Source organism: Acanthopagrus latus, chromosome 2, assembly GCF_904848185.1.
Source record: "Acanthopagrus latus isolate v.2019 chromosome 2, fAcaLat1.1, whole genome shotgun sequence".
Classification (NCBI taxonomy): Eukaryota; Metazoa; Chordata; class Actinopteri; order Spariformes; family Sparidae; genus Acanthopagrus; species Acanthopagrus latus.
This window is the reverse complement of record NC_051040.1, coordinates 13765150-13783558: the sequence shown is the minus strand read 5'-3', so window position 1 is coordinate 13783558 and position 18409 is coordinate 13765150. Positions and strand designations below refer to the sequence as shown.

Below are 18409 nucleotides of genomic sequence, written 5' to 3'. Positions count from 1 at the left end.
CCTTCAATGCGCCGTGCAAATAGGTACAAACACCCTCGTGCGCACACACATACACGCACGCACACACACACTGAATGGGAATGAACATCATGGGTCATTTTACTTTTCCTCCCTTCAGCCTTTCCTTTTCGCTTGCTCCTTCCTTCCATAATCTGTCTCTCTCCTCCTTCTCTCCCCCTCTCCCGCTCTCTCAATCTCTCTCTTTCTCTCTGTGAAGGTCATGCAATTGATTTTCCTCTGTCTATTCATTTTTCAAGACTGGCTTTGAAACGTGGGAAGCAGACAAAAGCCACATCGGCCCCTCCCCTTCCCTCCATCCCTCTCCTCTCTCCTCTCCTCCAGCCTCCACCTCTTGCTTCCCTCTCCGCTGGCCCTCGCCCCATCCAGAAACCCTCGGACAGGGGGGGGGGAGTGGAGGAATGCAACCCACCCCTCCTCCACCTCCTCTCTCTCCCCGCACTCCTCTCCTTCCTCTCCTCTTTCTCTCTTTATTCCTTCTTCATTTGTCCCTTTCCCCTCCTTCTCCGTCCTCTTCTCCCTTTCAGCTGGATCTCTGACCACATTCCACTAACGGAATTAAAGTCATGCATCACACTTAAAACCCTGCCAATGCATTGTGGGTAGACTTGTTCAAACTGATGTCCAAATTAGCATCGCATTTTCAGCCTCTGCCCCGCTGAGGCTGTGTGACCTGCTTGTAAAAATCTCCAAACATTTAATAAAACACTATGAAAGAAAACACTCGGGATATCTCGGACCGTGGGCTGGGAAATGTGTTTCCATGACCTTGTGTTTCCAGTCGCTCTATACACACTCACAGTTATGGCTCACATTTGAACGAGACGTGCCTCTCGTTGTAGTGCAAGCAGCGCGCCTCACATTTGTCTGTTTCCACCACACTTCCAGTCGGCGCACAGGACAGCGCGGCTACTTCTCTAAACAGCAGGTATTTTCCATCAAGGCCGAAAAAAGCCTGGAACGGCGAGGCAAAACAATTCACTACGTGTGGCGCTCAGTCAAGGCCACGGCTGCGCGTAAAGCGAGCGAGCGTATGGATATCACTCAGACATTCAGATTGCCCCGCGCCGCATGGCGGATTAGATATCGATGGATCCCAATGGATTCGCCCATAACAATGTATATTTTCTGATACTGTGGCTATAGATTGGGGCTCACCGCGTGTGCATTACAGTGTGATTCTTATGAGTGAGACACTTTTGGTTTACAGCCAGGTGTTCCTATAAATGGCCAGGTATTGAACCTCGGCAGCTTTGAAGTACAGACTGAAAAGAGTGTTTAGCACCGCAATGATGAGATAATCATGTTATTAGGTTGTGCTGTGCACAGAGTGTACTTACACTGGCTGTCACATTGTCCTGTACTGCTTTTGCAATTAGTATACAAAGAAAATCAATGCACCTGATCAATGTAGAGAAAATGATACAGTATGTGCCATAATGGACGTCAATAGGCCTTTTAAATGTAAGGCACATTGACATGTTACTGTAGGAAAAGCAACAGGTGTAAAATATAGACAGACTGATGGCTGATTTCAAGGTCCAAGTGTTGAACATTAAACAGATCATTGTTGGTCTCGTTCCTGCAGCGACAAGTTAAACTGCCTCTTGTTTAATCAGGCTAGAATGCTGTAAAGCCTTATAAATGTTGCAGTCTAGGGAAAAAAAAGTGCACAAGTTAATTTATGCAGTTTTCCAAATGTCTTTGTGGAGTTCACTCACCAATCCCAGCGATTTCTTGCATTGTTTTGTGGCTGCTTGTTCAGTGGCACCTCATTTTCTTTTGTGCTTTTTTCACGCCAGACATTTTTCACTTGTCAAAGTAGAAGGAAGCACAAGTGGAATTTATAACATTAATGGCCACATTTCATTTAGGTGAGCTGCTCCCAGGGTTCTGGTGTTGTGCATGCTCACTCACTGACGTGGCTTCTTACTGGGAAACACTTAATAGAATGGAGCCATCGTTAACATTATTGGTCTGTGCTTTTTACCGCTTTGACAAGCCAAAATGTCTGCTGTGGATCTATTGTGGGACAATGGATTCAACTAAACACTTGAGGAAAGCATTTGTTTTTGCTGCTTTTATTTATTTTGTCACAACTACTGCACTGGAAAAAATGCCACCTCTAAAATAAGTCAAAAACAATTAATTGAAGGTAGGTCTTGTCTGTTATAAGTTCAAATAAAAAGGAACACGATTGTTTCTATTTCTGACAGGAAATTACTTAATCCATAAGAATTTGAGTTTTTTTCAGTGTAATATCCATGTATATACTAATACTTTTTTAAAATGTTTTTTCTCGCGTTGAGAAGCACAAAACACCAATGCTTCGAAGAGTTTGGATCATTTTTTATGATAAATAAAAACATGTTTAGATTTCTTAACTTAAAGGAGAAATTCAGGGATTTCATACTAGACTTCCATCCTTTACCTCATAAGAGACAAACTGAAAAAGGTTGGCCTACATTTCCCATAACGCAGCTAACACCTTTCTTCTTCATCTGATAAATATGATTTCCTTTGAATGCCACATTGCCAATTAGTAACTCAGGCTTTTTGTTATAAATATGCAATTTCAATCCAAATGCATCCAATGGGTCATTCTCCACGTGATGACTAAACTGTCCGTAGTGTGTAAAAACAGCGTAATGCTCCTTTAAGGATTTTGAGAAAAGTATTAATTGTTATCAGCCCTACTGATTAGCCCAAAATCTTATACCATGAAACCATTATATCTCACCAGGAATGTGTTGTACATATTGTGGTAAAGCAAGTCACACACAGTCTCACAGAAACATGCTATTAACACGACTGTTCTTTGCTCACATTTCCTCAAAATAGAAAAGAACTGGCGTGAACACACACACACACACACAGACACAAACACAGACACACAAACACACACCTCTAATTGTACTGTAGCTGCATCGTTTCCCCTCAGTAATAGTAGCAATTAGACAGGCTTTATAATTACACTGTCCTCGTTATATAGTTAATTTCTGTAATTACAAATCGCACCAATAGTTCCCTCCCTCTTTGTGCATCATCTATCTCCCCCTTTCTCTCTCTCACACACACACACAAACACACAACACGTAAATTCTCCTCCTTTGTGCGATTACTGTATATGCGCATGTATGTTTACGGGCGTGTGTGTGAGCACGTGCCTGCGCTCACATGCAGCATGAGTAATTATGGCAGTTAATAGAGGGCCGGATAATTGTCGTGGTCCGGGCTGAATCTTTGTGGTGTGGGGCGTCTCTGTGGGCGGGAGAAAGTGGGCAGATCAGACTGCTGAGGACTGTTTTGGATTGAAAGAGACATGCGAGGTTGAAGCATGGATTCAGGCGGTTTGTGTGCATTGGCAACAAACATCATCATATTTATCTCTGCTGTATAATTTTCCTAAAGGCGGAACAGCATGAATCCTGAGCTGAGACGTGATCTGTCAGTACCACGTCTCACTTAACGCTGCGCGCTAGTCAAACTTGATTTCTGAACAATCAAAACAGCACGAATGCATTAAAAAGAGCAAACAATTAACACATTCTAATGATATTTCCTATCAGGGGTGTTAAAAACACTGAGGTCACCAGTCTAAGACTCTCCCACCACAAAAATTTTGATCAGACAACAAATTGTTTTTTGTTTTTTTTATCATTTTGATTTATATATTTACAATAATATCAACATTTAATTATCTAACGAGGGTCTAAATGCTGTTATCCAGGCCCTTGCCAGGCATCCAGAGAAGAAAATCTGGTGGAAAGCTGGATTCTGAATCATTTCCCTGTCTAAAATTAATTACATCTAAGTACACTGAGTGTAAAATATATATTGGAATCAGCCCATAAAAATTTTAGTTTGCAAATGCAGAATGTTGACTTCCCAAATTACTAAAACCTCAGATCCTCATGGGAGTATGGACTCAGTAGAAGCTGTGGCTCTGTTTCTTACTAACTGGGTGTTCAGACAGGACACAAATCAAATTTCGGCGTAGGCGTGATTGCATACAAAGTCGATGGAAAGATGGGATTAGACACACGAAGAAACAGGACGGAGGCTGGAGGAAAATAACAGAAAGAAGCAGAGTGTTCCGGTCTGTTCTGTCGTTAGCCACCTCAGAGCTAATTGCCTTCTTTTTGGTGAAAAGCCTGAATAGTCCAGTGGTCAAATTTGTGCAAATATACACAGTCAGTGTGCTCTTTGGTTCGTTCAAAGCAGTTACATAAAAATTGGGGACGCCAGTTTCACCTAATTGTGCTTGCTGTGAAGTTAGATGTGGTTAGTGAGAGCTGTCAGCGCTAACGTTAGCTTCTTTGTCCTGGCTCGCTTGACTTTTGGCTCGTCATTCTTCTTCTGGATGTGCTCCTCCATGTGTTTAGCCACTGTAGCTCTCGGCGTCATGACGTACTTTGGCTTGAGGTAACGTTGAATCCCTAACCCTTTACCACACCGATAAACCGGCACACACACACACACACAGACACATTCTCCTCGTGGCTAGCAGAGACGCGATCCTAGGAAATGGCAGCAGGCACTGTTGTACTGATAGTTGCACAACTGTACTGACAGTAGCATCCGACATTTTAATTCACGTATTACCTTGTTGCCTTTCTTGAATGACATTGAGCTTCTTTTAGTGTGCTTCATGTCTCGGACTAGTGGTCTGTCTGCAAATGAACCTATAGACCCGCACCGAACATCCCTGATACAAATGCGATCCAAATTCAGTCACGTGGTCGACTTGTCTTTCTCTACAGCGATCTTTTATGTTTCCCTTTTTTCTCACCTTTGCTGCAGTTGCCGTCTCCCTCCCTCAGGGGGCTCCAGGGCGGGTCTCCCTGGCTGGCAAAGGTGCGCATGTGCAGGTAGCTGATGGTCAGCCGTATGACCGAGGCCTTGTCCAGCTGGCTGGTGATGGCCCCGGGCAGAGGCAGCATCTTGGCCAGCTCAAAGAACTCGAAATTTTCCTTCCCCCGCCGCGATCGGGCCGCATTGCGAGACTTCTCTTTACGTAGGTTCTGGAGACTGAGAGGTGAAGAGAGGGGAGGAAAATGGAAGCAGTAGATAAAAGCAAGGAGGAGAGAAAACAGGGGCAGAGAAGACAGCGTGAATCAGCACTGTGTAGGATGGGAGGGGGGTAGCACACGGTGTCCATTCAGAGAGCACCTGTTGATAGATTCGTGCTCGGCACAGACGAGACCTGAGCATCAATCCAGAAAACTCATTTCATAAATACATGTGATGGTAATGGCTCCTGCAATTCAAGTGAAACAATCTCCATTCTGACCCGTTGCAGATCGGCCTGGTAATTACAGACAAACTCCCTCCTTCTATCTGCCACAGCACAGTCCTAATAATGCCATTTGCTCCAAAATCCATATGTGAACACACATACACGATCTCTCGCTGCCTATCTCACTCGCGCTCTCCCTCTCTCTCCCTCCCCTCTCTCCCTCCCTCCCTCCCTCCCCTCTCTCTCTCATCTGGTCCCGGGCTAGTGAGCTGAAGCCGTGATTGAGGGATCAATAAGAGAGGGAGGGGCGGAGTGACAGAGGGGGGCCGGGGCTCAGGTAGCCTGTCTCTCTGATTGGGTATTGACTCTCCTCAATGGGGCCTGAGTGGTGGAATTATGTTGTCACAGCCACTTCACAATTTGTGTCGGCGCTGCGCTGGAATAAAGTGTGTACGTGTGAATGTGTGTGTGTGTGTGTGTGTGTGTGTGTGTGTGTGCGTGTGAGAGAGAGAGAGAGAAGAACCAGCCTTTCTCCCTCGTGTCTGTGTTGTTGATTCTCATCCTAAGAAAGACCACCAGCGCTGAGTGCATGTGTGTGCGTGTGTGTGTGTGTGGGTGAGTAAAAGAAAGAAAAAGAACAAAGAGAAAGGCTGTACATAGCGTGCGTACATATGTTTATGTCTTAATCAGCTGACGCAGCTGTTGTAATTCTCCTTGCTTTTCTCTAATAAGTGAAAACAGTGTGTGCTTTTCTGTGTGTGTGTGTGTTGTGGACTCATGCTGCCAGCCTCTGTAACATCTCATTATTATACCGCCTCGACCCCAGCCACCGAGAACAATCAATACACACACATTGATTCTGCTTAGTTTTTATATCCGCCTGTAAATGACTGCCCATTAATAATTCCGGCCAAATTTACTTAATCTCCCACTAAGGGGAGGGGATTCACAGCTCTGACAGGACTGGCAGGTGGGCAACAATGCGGGTTATATGTAGCCAGCGAGGAGATCACGCTTACATCTCCTGGATTGTGTTTCATTGATAGGAAATTCTTCTTCCGGGCAGCCGGTGTGTGCAAGGTTGTTAACGCATGGATTTCACCTTGCACAGATTAATTCACAGGCATGCACGGAGGCTTATACAGTATCTGTGCGAGGGTGTGTGTGTGTGTGTGTGTGTGTGTGTGTGTGTGTGTGTGTGTGTGTGTGTGTGTCGTGTCTCACCAGGGCAGGGTGGGAGGCTTGGCCAGAAGTCCTTGCAGGAAATCCCACTCCACGCTCACGCACTTCCCTTCGCTGACGAACGGCATGGTCGCCATCCTTCTCCCAATCACGCGCTGCCGCCGCCGCCGTTAACGAAGGCTCTGATTGGCTGAGGACGTGACAGATTCAGACCTGGAGAAATCCACGAGAGACAGCGGAGGAAGAGAGGCAGATAAAATGAGTCAGGGACAGCGCACGCGGAATTTAACATGTTACGGGAGCCTTTAATTTTCTAATTAGCCATCGCACATTTCATTCACCAACTAAATACTTTTTCAGCTTGGAGTGAGCATGAAGCCGTTTTTCAATAAAGAAAAATGATGACATTTTATCTCCATTTGCAGTTTCCATTCAGCCCCTTTTAATTCAATAGAGTATAATTTGCATCAAAATTGCTCGGATGAAAACCTGTCTCGTGATTTTTTTACTTCATCCATCTGAAAAATTGCATTTTCTGAAAATGCTCATCTAGGCTGGAGGTCTTATTCTGCAAAGAGAGAGAGAGAAAAAGAGCGAAAGAAAGAAAAAGAAAGAAAGAAAGAAGAAGAAAGAAAGAAAGAAAGCGGTGAGGTTGACAGAGAGCAATTAGGTACTGTATGTACTTCCCCACATAAAGCATAAAGGTCACCGACTGTTCCCAAGGTAATAGACATAAGACAAAACACGCAGCCTCCTTTTAAGTCACAATTAAACTGGAACCACAGATCTCCAAATGTCTCCGCTCCTCCCTGAGAGGATGTTTAAACTTCTCTGCAACACATCTCTGAAGACGATGCCTTCCTTCCACTGCCCACTCCTCCACATCTATCGCTGCTCTCTGCCCGTCTCCAGCGCTTCCCTGTTGTACTGAAAGTTGCCAATAGTCTTCTCTGTCCTCAAAGAGAGCCCCGCTCCTCTCCCGATTCCTCTCCCCGCTCCCTCCCCTCTGTGCTGTGTTGACATTTAAAGGGCTAGTGTGGCCCCGAGCACCGCGGTGTCATGCCCTTGGGCCTGAGATGCCCTCTCTCTCTCTCTCTCTCTCTCTCTCTCTCTCTCTCTCTCTTTCTCTCTCTCTCTCTCACTTCCTCTCACTCTCTAACTCGCTTCTTCTTTGGCCCGGCTGGGTCAGCACAATCAACTCAGCGGAGCTTTGCCGGGGCAGTCGAAAATGGATTATGTCTCGAGTTTGAGCATGGCTACGCTGACCTTGGCTAAGAGGGGTCAGCCGAAGCTGGGCAGGTTTGGCAGATATCATTTCACAAATCTAGGCTAAAACAGCCAACGTTGAATGTATGCATGAAAACTTCTTGGACCAATTTCAGAGGCTGCAGAGTCGATGAGGGATTCAACACAGAGAGAGGAGTTGTTGAAAGGGGAGATCGGGTCAGCCACTTACCTTTAGTACTTTTAGGCAGCGATAAAGCAGAGATTTACAATTCCTACAGCTAACATGGTCCCACGTCAGTGATAAAGAGATTGGCTTCAGTGGCTAGTACAGGAGGAGGTACGGTATGAATAATTACCTCCTGACATCGCCTTCAGCCGTACAAAGTTTGATCTGAGCGCATTCATATTCATATTCATATTCTAGAGCTTAAAACGTCACAGCTCAGTGGTCACCAACGACATTAAGACTCTGCAGCCATGCTAGCAGCTCTGTGAGGTAAACGCTAACGTTCCCATCCCAGCAGGCGCACAACGACAACGCTGCAACGCTCATGTTTAGCAACAACTCCCTGCAATGTTATCCACCATACTTGACTACTGTGTTTACCTCAGAACCTTGTCGACTGAAGGATTATCTCTACAAATTGCTTGGATGCCACAGTGCTTTTTCTTTCATGCTCTTTTTTGTCGCTTAGGAATTTTAAACGAGGCATATCTGGAGATCCAATAATTTTTCATTACCAGGGTTATGCACCGACACTGTCAAAAAAGAAATATTTAGGAGTGGTAACCCGGGTGATGACCTTCTTGTTTGCACCTCCAACAACATGGCGGATTTGTCAGCGTCGCCAAACATCTGAGAAAAAACAGCATGCTATCATTTGGTAAATGTAAAGTGCATTCGAGGCTGGCGGGAATGGCATCTGTTTGACAGGTATTTGATCATAAACCAAATAATTTGACAGATATTAAAAGTCAGGAGGCTGCAGGAACATCTGTACCGCAATCATCATCATCACCATAGCTTGGCTAAAAGGTGGAAATATGCCCAGAGCTTCAGAGATGGAGCTGGGAAGCAACGTAGTGCAAATACTTTCAATAGATTTTGTTTGCTAAACTCTATTTGAGTATTTATTTTACTCCCTACATTTGAACAAAAATATCTGTACTTTCTACTCCTTAGATTTTCAAAACTGTCTTGTTACTTTAGCTGTAACGCATTCGAGAGGATTTATCGATTATTTTTATTTTGTGTAAAAAGGAGCAACAAGACGAAAACAGACAGACAGTCATCCCCCACCCATCGGCTTATTTAAGTGAACAGCGTGAAGTTGTTCTGTTGACTTGTATACTCTAAGTAAATTTCAGGGATCAAGTATCCATACCCTCTACTCCTTACATTTTCAAAACACGCGCGTTACTTTAGTTTTGACGCTTAGTTTTGAGGGGTTGCGTGGAGACACAACACGACGGAAGCAGACAGAGGGGGAGATTAGTGTGGGGACTGTGGGGCATGTAGTGACAAAAGCAGCGGCATGGATTAAACTGAGCTAACAGCTGAGGTAACACTGCCGGTGACAATGGAGCAGATTCCAAAAAGACATTCCCCACCCATGGCCTTATTTAAAGCGAACCATTTGGAGCTGTGCTTTTTACTTTTACTTGAGGAAAGACGTTGAATCAGTTGTTTTACCAGTCGTCTTCCAAGTGTCTGTGTTTCTACTTGAGTAAATAATGTGTGGACATTTGCCACCTCTGTGCAGTATATCTAGCCTGCACTACTGAACTATTGGCCGACTGGGCGGTTCTGCTTCCGCGTAGATGTCAGTAGTTGTAGCTCATCTCTTTAAAGTTTTATCATAAGGGATCCTCGGAGTTTAGTGGCAAAGTCGCTAATCTGATCAATCTGGGTCGATTGGTTTTAACCTCTTCCCAGGGCACTTCCATTGACAGAATATTTTGTCCCGGGCTTACGTGTAAGGCTTCACTCCGCTACAGGAAACCTATATTTTTCCCCTCTCGAAGCTTCCAGCCTGCAACACTGACAGTTGCCTCTTTTCTGAGAGTCTGGCGCAGAGGAGACAGGGTCGAGGCGAGGGCGCCGCACCTCTGTCTGACAACTTCACCTTTGTCACCTTCTCTATCTCACCTGGATAAACGCACTACATGCCGAATTAGGCGGCGTACTGTAGGACGGAGAGATCAAGGAGGCGACTCGGGGCCGGGAGACAATTTACTCTCCGATTCTCACTCACACACACATGCACACAGCCTTTTTTTCCCCTTTCCTTTACCTGTATGTTTATCTCTTAATTGACCCTATCTGCGCTTATCTAATCTCTCCCTCCATCTTTCTGTCTCCAGCTATCTCTCCATCTCTCTGTGTGCGTCTCCCTCTATCTGGGCAGACACAGGGGCGTAATGGACAGGGGCCTCCACAGTAATTATTCAATCAGCCTCATAACCTTGTCGCAGGTTGGGCGGCCCATTAATGCACTCACCCAAATGGACCCCGCCACTTTGACTGCTAATGCTCCGGCTAGCTAGCAAACGCACAACAGGCTGAATGTCAGACGTGTCATCCAGACAGCGAGCGCAGTAAAAAAAAAAAAAAAAAAAAAAAAAAAAAAACAATCGAGCTGAGTCGACGCCTTCAGTGGGGGTGCGATGTCGGGAAATGTGTGGGGAAAAGTGGAAAAAAAAAAGTGTGACTTCTGACAGAGAGGGAGTAAGAACATACTACTGCCGTGCCCACAGCTGTAGGGATCAACCTGCATCAAGTGTGACCGCAGGTGTTCGTAATGTGTTGCTCCAGTGCTACATATTCATAAGTGGGCTGTGCGTATGTGTGCATTTTTCGTGTATAGTGTGTGTTTGAGACCCCTACCCTATAGAGCCGTGCTCTCTTGGCACGGGCTCAACAGCAACAGAGAGGAGGGCACTGCGGCGAGCGTTTCGCAGCCGCTGTTTGCCGTGCGTCTCTCTCTGGCTGCTCGCTTTGGCTGCCGCTCTGTTTATTTTCAGCAGGGACGTTTAATTAGGGCCTCCAGCTGTCAGAGGTTCGTTAGCGTGCCCCTCCTCTCCCCGAGCCGCCCCCTCCCCCCGTAGGGAGTCAGGGGCATCAGGCAAATGAACACATTTAAGTCAAACAGCACGCAGACAGACAATAGCCCCGGTGCCATGCCACCAGCTCCCCTAGGTAGAGACATGGTTGTTTTATGCCTCATCTCACCGACCCCTGGGGCCCAATACAGAGGCTGGCCAAGACTGTGAATGTGGAGGCAGAGGAGCGCTCACGGCCCACTAGAGACAGCGTGCACGCCGCGACCATGCAAAGGTGAAGAGAAGGACCAAGCCTGTGCAATGTTTGGAAAGAGGGCCATAGTTCCAGTTACTAGGATTTGTAAAAAAAAAAAAAAAAAGAAAGAAATAATAATAATAATATGAGATCTAAGAACTAGATTAATTAAGTAGTTGATAAATCAGTTTGAGTTTTTTAAAGGAATTAAAGTAAAATGTTTCTGATTCCAGCTTCTTAAATGTGAATATTTTCTGCTTCCTTTCTTCGCCTATGACCGAGAACTGAATATCTGTGGGTTGATCAGCATTTCATAACCATTTTCTTCTCATTTCATGGACCAACCAACTAATCCAATAACGTAAAAATAATCAATTAATTATTCAGTAGTCGGAAGAATCGTGAGCTGCGGCCCTATAACTCTTTGTCCTTAACTTAATAAAGCAGAGTGAAACCGAGGATGAGTGCTTTCTTAATGAGAAGTGGACATTTTAGGGGGGCGTCCTGAAGAACTCGAGGTTAGTCTGGTAGCATAAGCGATGATCCAAACATCCCTGGGGAGCGTTTCACCTCATTTTCAACATGCGGACTGAAATTTAATATAATTTTCTCCCACGTTTATTTCACCACGATGCACAAATCAGAGCAAAACTGTGTAGTTTGGACCCACACACCAGCCTGCCAGGCACCGTTTGCAATGTGCCTCCTGTCACCTCGGTAAGAGCAAAAAAAAAATTAAATAATAAAACACTAACAAAGCTGGCACGCGTTTTCACCCAACATCAAACTGTGCAAAGCAGTCATCGTATCTCGCTGCTAACAGTTCTACACAGCTTCCTCCTCCGTCTTCAAACCCCTGCCCGTCTTTAATTATCTCCAACTAAAGGTAGGAGTCGAGTCCACATACAACAGCGGTGCGCGATACTCCTGTGAATAATATTTTATCAAATAGAGCACGCTCAATATCATGGAAGATGTAGAAAACATGGTTGGAAATAACACGAACAGAATATTTGATGTAGCTAGTTTTCTATCTTGCCTTTCATGTTGTTGAGTAGTTGTAAATGAGTGTCTGGAGCGTACGGGGAGATGAAGTTTGGTATTCTGGTTGGAGGGCTGAAAACTACTTATCATGCATTACGGCCCTGGTTGGACCTCAGGATTTGGAAGTCAAAAGACTTTTTAATGTACAATTTTTCAGCCGCTGATCAATCGACAGCTGCTGGACATGAAGATCTCTCCCCCCCCCCCCCCGCCCATTCGCTCTCTATCAGTATTCCATATTCTGACTCGCTCGGCATTCTGCTTCCATATCGGAGCGCCCGGCTGCGGTTGACCTTGACGACTCTGGATCATTCCCGACCCAAGGTTCTCTCCAACTCTCAAGGGCCTTGGCGTCCCCCCCTTCCTCCTCCTCCTCCTCTTCCTCCCCCTCCTCCTCCATCGCCTCTCCCATCATCCTAACCCCCCACATCTCTCCTAACCCCCTCTTTGCTCCTCCCTGGCCCCTGCCTGGGTCATTAATTATCTAATGGAATCAATACGGCGTTAGATTGGACCAGAGTGACCCCGCCCGCCCCCAGGTATCTCTGCGGTGATGAGGAGGAAGAGGAGTGTTCGGGAGGGGTGTAAAGGAATGATGATAACAGCCTTGCGCGAGCGGACCGGTCGCAGCGCGGACCGTCCCTAAACTGGAAAGAATACGGAATAAAGAGATCAGCGATAAATAAATGATTAGAGGGGTGGATGGAGAGCGGATGGGGGATGGAGGGAGCATAAGTTGAGGCGGAGGGAGGCAAATCAGACAGTGAGCGAGCGATGGAGGGAGAGAGAGAGAGAAATGATGGACAGATGAAGACATACATGAAAAAAAAGGAGAGAGAAAGAGATTTGCTAATGTTCACCCTTGGTAATCAATATCTTTCTCCTCCTCTTCTTTTATTACAGAGGGCTTTGGTGAGCGAGCTTTGATGTCCACTCCTCACGGGCGTGGAGCTACGCAGAATCCAATCCATGCCTGTCATAATTACCATCCAGCTCAGCCGGAGTGTACACAAAAGAAATGCTGCACTTCACCTGAACTGTATTAAATATGAAGCTGGGAGCATCAGCGCACGGAATCATATATATTTACAGTTTTTACCAAGTAAAATGCTCTGTTCTCTGAAGGTTGCCCTGATGTCGTGCCTCGCTCCGTATTGACTTTATCCTATAAACTGACATTCTTGGCAACTATTACCATCTTAAAGGAGCACTACATAGCTGGAATCAGAAGAGAAAGATCTTTAGTCACTGAAACAAACTGAATAACCAAACTCTCTTTATTTTTTATGACTGAATAAACTGAATAAACAAACTGACCTTAAAGGACAACACAGTTTCATAGTGTTTAACTTTGTTTACATGTGGCGGACCCTGCCACCTTTCTAGCTTCAGTGTTCAGGGGACCTTAATTTTCCTTTGAGAGAAGATTTTAGTTTAGCTTATTCAGTTATGGATATTCAGTAAATAGATATTTCTGAGTTTGTATTACCTCATTAATATTGTAAATATTAAAATTTGAATTTCCTATCCATATCTACATAGTGCCCCTTTGAATTCTTATTTATCACTTGGATGCACAAAATGATCCACATAATGAGTACAATTATGTTAACTCAATACAATTTTACAAAATGTCAGTTTTTAAAAGTACTGTGATACGACCTGGGGTTAGTTTTCGCTATGAGTAAAAAGGCACAAAGAGACTCTGGATCAACGGTCAGCGTGAAATGAACTCAAACGTATGAGCACAAAGTTCAGAACATCTAAAAGTCAATAAAAAGAAATGCGGTCTCTAAAAAACGTTCAGTCCATCATGGAGTTAACCATGCCTGACCTTTATCATATCTCCGCTTGAAAGAGAAGATCCCGGGTCAATAAAGTAGCACAAGTCAAAATAATGGCTGCGATCTATTCCGAGGTTAAATACCACGACCTCGATGTAAGGCAAGGCTAAAGGTGAAGGAAAGTCAATGATAAAAGCTTCTTATTTCGCATCGTGAGAGAGAAAACTGATCATATTCATATACAGCGTTTTCTAATGTTCAGATGCTCCACCCCCCCCCAAAAAAAGTTAGTGGTGAACAAACAGAAAAGGTAGAAAGAAGAAGAGAAAAAGTTCTCCCGCCGACTGTGGAGAGAGAAGTCCGCTAAGTGGATGCAGGTCTCTATAAGGCGGAAGATGGTAAATCCACTCCCGCAGGCAGAGACCACATCAGCACTGACCTCCAAATAACCACAGGCCAAAGCACAGCACACAGGGTCACTCACTCTCGCCAGCACATGCACGTACACACCAGCATGTGCGTCTGTGTGTGTGTGTGTGTGTGTGTGTGTGTGTGCACGCGTGGCGATTTGAAAGCACCACCCTCGTTCTGCACGCCAGCGCCGAGATGTCCACATGCTAATACAGACACATCAATTAGCATGGTGCAGAAGTCAGAGTTCAGAGCGGTGTCAAACTGTTGATAAGAGTTGCACAAGTTGTGTAGGTGTCTCGCAAGCACGCTGGGGAAAAAAAAACAGGATACCCGTTGGCCTCATACTATATTCCCACACAGTGCTCGGAGCTTTTGTTCGACTTTTTCCAGATTTGGTGTTAATTTATGTGGCTTCTGCTTTATGTCACGGACTACAAGGAAGAGAGGAAGAAGGGAAAAAAAAAACGACATGAAAAAGAGATCTCATGAGGCAGATTCCCACCTGATCTGACGTTCAATTTAGAGCCCGTGGATGCCTATACATCGTGCGCACGTCACTAAGTAAATGCATGTGTGTGTGCGACTGTGTGTGTTTGTGTGTGTGTGTGTGCAGCCTGGTGGATCCCTTCAGGCCAGTGTGTGAATGACAGCGGGGGTTATGTAAGGAGCCACAGCGGGGCCGGAGTGGACAGTCCGACCGGAGATCAGGTCAGCAGAGTGTGACACTAAACACATCTCCCTGACACTGCGCTGACACCCTCTGTCACAGACCCACACACTGTCTGTCAACGCTCTTCACGCACACACGCACGCATGCACGCACGGCGAGAGCGAGGCGTGTGTGTGCTGCTGTCTGTCAACACACTAGACGCTGACCACCTCTGTGTGTGTGTGTGTGTCGATGAGAGCAACAGAGAGAGACAAAAATATCAAGAGAGGAGGGGAGGGAGTCTGTCTACCTGAGAAGTTGCCCAGGAGTCACGAAAAGTGAGTCGGCTCCTGTCTGCCAAGCAAACTAAATTTTAAAAAACGACTGATTTTAACTTTCTTTCTTATTTATGGAACATTAATAGAGAAATCTGGCAAAGGAAACCAGATGTGAACCTCCCAGCAGCATCAGAAAACACACCCAAGCTCTGACTTTTGGCAGAAAAATAAAAAGCGGCGCTCATCTGCCTGCTGCTCCAAATACCTTCTATTAAAATAATTCACTTCAACTTTCGTCTGCCATCTTCCAACGGGACTCTTTGTTTTTTAACTTTCACAAAGCAAGCCACGTCGGGCTTTGTCAAATAGTTGCCTGCTGGCACGAGCTGCGGATCCCTAAATCAAAAATTCGAAGAAGAAACCTGCGTCTGGGTCTAATATAAAAGGCCCAGTGGTGGGTCACGACCGAAGCGTCCTGCACATACGAGAAGAGAAACGGATGGAGAGGCTCTGTGGCTCAGTGGGCCGAGGTATAAACTGTATAAACTGTACCAACGGACGTGCTCTGACCCCAATTCCTGTCGGTTTTGCCACACGCATACATTGCTGCTGTGTGCGATCTTAACAGAGAATAAAGATTGCGGAGAGTCACTAAAAACTGCCGGGTAAACATGCGAGCACGGGCAGTAACTCTTCTCACTCATCCTGACACCTGAGAGAGTGGCTCTCCTCTGCAGGTAGTCATTTGGTTTGAATTTATCTGAGCACCTGCTCTCTCAGCAGGTGTGTGTGCAAATGATGCTGTTGGCGGTTTACGAAACAGAGCAGAATTTATAGCAAATGCACATTTGCACACGCCTCATGCATACGCACACACAATTTGTTTTGTTTTTTTATTTTTTGTTCCTGTGTGAAATAACTGCTCCGCCACTCTGAGAGTCTGACTTTTGGTTTTGCTCCAGGTGACGAGCCTTCAGCCACGACAAACGACAAATTATGGCGAGAAAAAAAAAAAAAAAAGAAAAAGAAAGAGAGAGGAAAAAAAAGGCAGAAAAACCTGAAATCTCTCCGTGATGGTTTGATGTTGTTATTTACTTTGCGGCGGCGGCGGCGAACACTGTGCGTTTGTCACAGTCATTCTGCCAATTTGGACCACCTGCTGCAAAACACCCTGAAGGCACCAAACGCTACTGAGCCGGTAAACTGTGTCCAATTCTGCCTCTGCAGGTGGAGACGGACACACAGCCGCTCACTCTCTCTGCTCTGCTCTCTGCTTCTGTATCTCAAACACCAGCGTGCGCGCACACACACACACACACACACACACACACACTAATGCATGCATGCAAAATTTATCAGAAAGAGTTGGGCCATAATTACCCACACACATAATTATCTGGCTTATCTGAAGTGCAAAGATTGGAGAGTGTTTTATCCGTTACGCTAAATGGATGAAACGCACAGAGAAAACTTTGTGGGAAAAGCAGTGACGGTGCTTTCAAGGAAGAGCAAATATTACCTGATCAAATAAAACAACAATAATCTTTTATAGTACATTATAATATGGCATCCTTTTTTGCGAAAATATGCACATTTATCTATGGATATTCTGTGTATTCATTTATTCTGTTATGTGGTTAAAAAAAAAAGAAAGAAAGAAAGAGATGTCAGTAAGAAGAGGAGAGGTCAGTTTTAGAAAATAAACTCCTAAACATTCTAATCTCTTTTTTTTTTCTCGTTTATTACCTAATGATTTTTGACTTTCTACTGGTTCCTTACGTGCACATTTATTCCAAGAAATGCCACAATTGTGATGCATTTCTGCTCTGCTCTTAATTACACTCACTAAAAAGTTCCCTCTGCTGCGCACATGCTGATATTTTATCACAGAATAATTTTTTTTAAAAAACACTACTTTAGGTGGAAGTTATAATCAAACATGCCTTTCGTTTTTTTCCCTTATTTGAGATTTGACAGTATATTGAGAGAACAGCGAGAATCTGCATGATAAAAGGTGACAACTTTACGTGCGTGTGTGTGTGTGTGACAAAAACAAGCCCGAGAGTGAGAAAGTGTGTGTACGCTCATGCATGCGTGTGTGACCATAAAGTTGTTAGATCCATCATCTACTCACCTGACGGGCATTTCCAGCGCTCAGTCTGTTGCTGTTGATCTGATCCACTTTGTCTCTCTCTTCTTCCTCCTCCTCTTCTTCTTCTTCTTCTTCTCCTTCTTCTTCCTCTTCTTCTTCTCTTCCTCCTCCTCTCCGGAGCCCCTTGCTCTGCCCTGGCAGTGCCCCCCCACCACACCACCACCACCACACTACCACCACCACCACCAGCAGCAGCAGCAGCAGCAGCAGCAGCAGCGGCGGCGGCAGCAGCACCACCACCAGCACCAGCAGCAGCGGCACCTCCACCGGCACCTCAAGCTTAAACACAGCAAACAAACACTGTGTGTGTGTGAGCCGAGGGGGCTGGGACGGGGGCAGCGTCAATCCCCTCACTTTCACAAAAGCCGTGACCGTGCAGCCGGACACATCGTGGTCTCCCGTTGCAGAAAGAGTGTATGTGTGCGTGTGTGTGAGTGTGTGTGTGTGTGTGTGTGTGTGTGTGAGAGAGAGAGAAAGAGAGGGAGAGAGAGTGTGTGAGTGTGTGTGTGTTTGTGTGTGTGTGTGTGTGAAGCTGATGTAGCTCTCCTTGGCTCTCAGACTCACTTCACCAACACTCTGCTCCGCTGCTTCTTGGAGATGGACTCGGATTAGGACACAGCCAGTGTGAGAATCTCTTCCTTGCTCTCTCTCTCTCTCTCTCTCTCTCTCTGTCTCTCTCTCTTTCTCTCTCTCTCTCTCTCTATCCAGCCGGCATGCTCCCTCCCACCCTTCCTCTCTCCCGCTCACTCATTCACTCTCCTCGCTGAGCTTCTTTCTTTTCATTTCCTCTTGGGAAAGCCGTGCACACCAGTTGTCTCTGCCTTCAGCTGCTCTCTCTCTCTCTCTCTGTGTCCCTCTCTCTCTCTCTCTCTCTCTCTCTCTCTCTCTCTCTCTCTCAGTCACTAGTAAATATAAAAGGCATGCTTGTACAGCCCCTCGCCTCAGTCTCTCTCTGGCTCTCCCTCCCTCACTCCTTCGCTCCCTCGCTCGCTGTGTCTCATGCTTTCGTTTACCCCCACCTCCCCGCGTCCCCCCTCCCCTCACTTTCTTTCTCAGTGTCAAAGCTGCCTTTCAAATGCTGATTAGCAGCCGGAGTAAAAGAGAGAGGGAGAGACGGAGAGGGA

General features: G+C 45.7%; 1 protein-coding gene across 2 annotated transcripts in view; it reads right to left on the bottom strand.

Moving 5' to 3' along the window:
- npas1 (neuronal PAS domain protein 1) overlaps window positions 1-18409 on the bottom strand; it is a 68010-nt gene that overhangs the window by 22424 nt on the left and 27177 nt on the right. The window contains exons 1-3 of one of the 2 annotated variants that reach the window (XM_037086088.1): window positions 17268-17978; window positions 6482-6652; window positions 4811-5049 (exon numbers count right to left, since the gene is read on the bottom strand). In XM_037086088.1, the coding sequence (XP_036941983.1) occupies window positions 4811-5049; window positions 6482-6576 (334 nt within the window). In that variant the 5' untranslated portion in view covers window positions 6577-6652; window positions 17268-17978. Of the gene's footprint in view, window positions 1-4810; window positions 5050-6481; window positions 6653-17267; window positions 17979-18409 lie in introns of those variants that run through there. The other variant, XM_037086080.1, reaches the window with a different exon arrangement.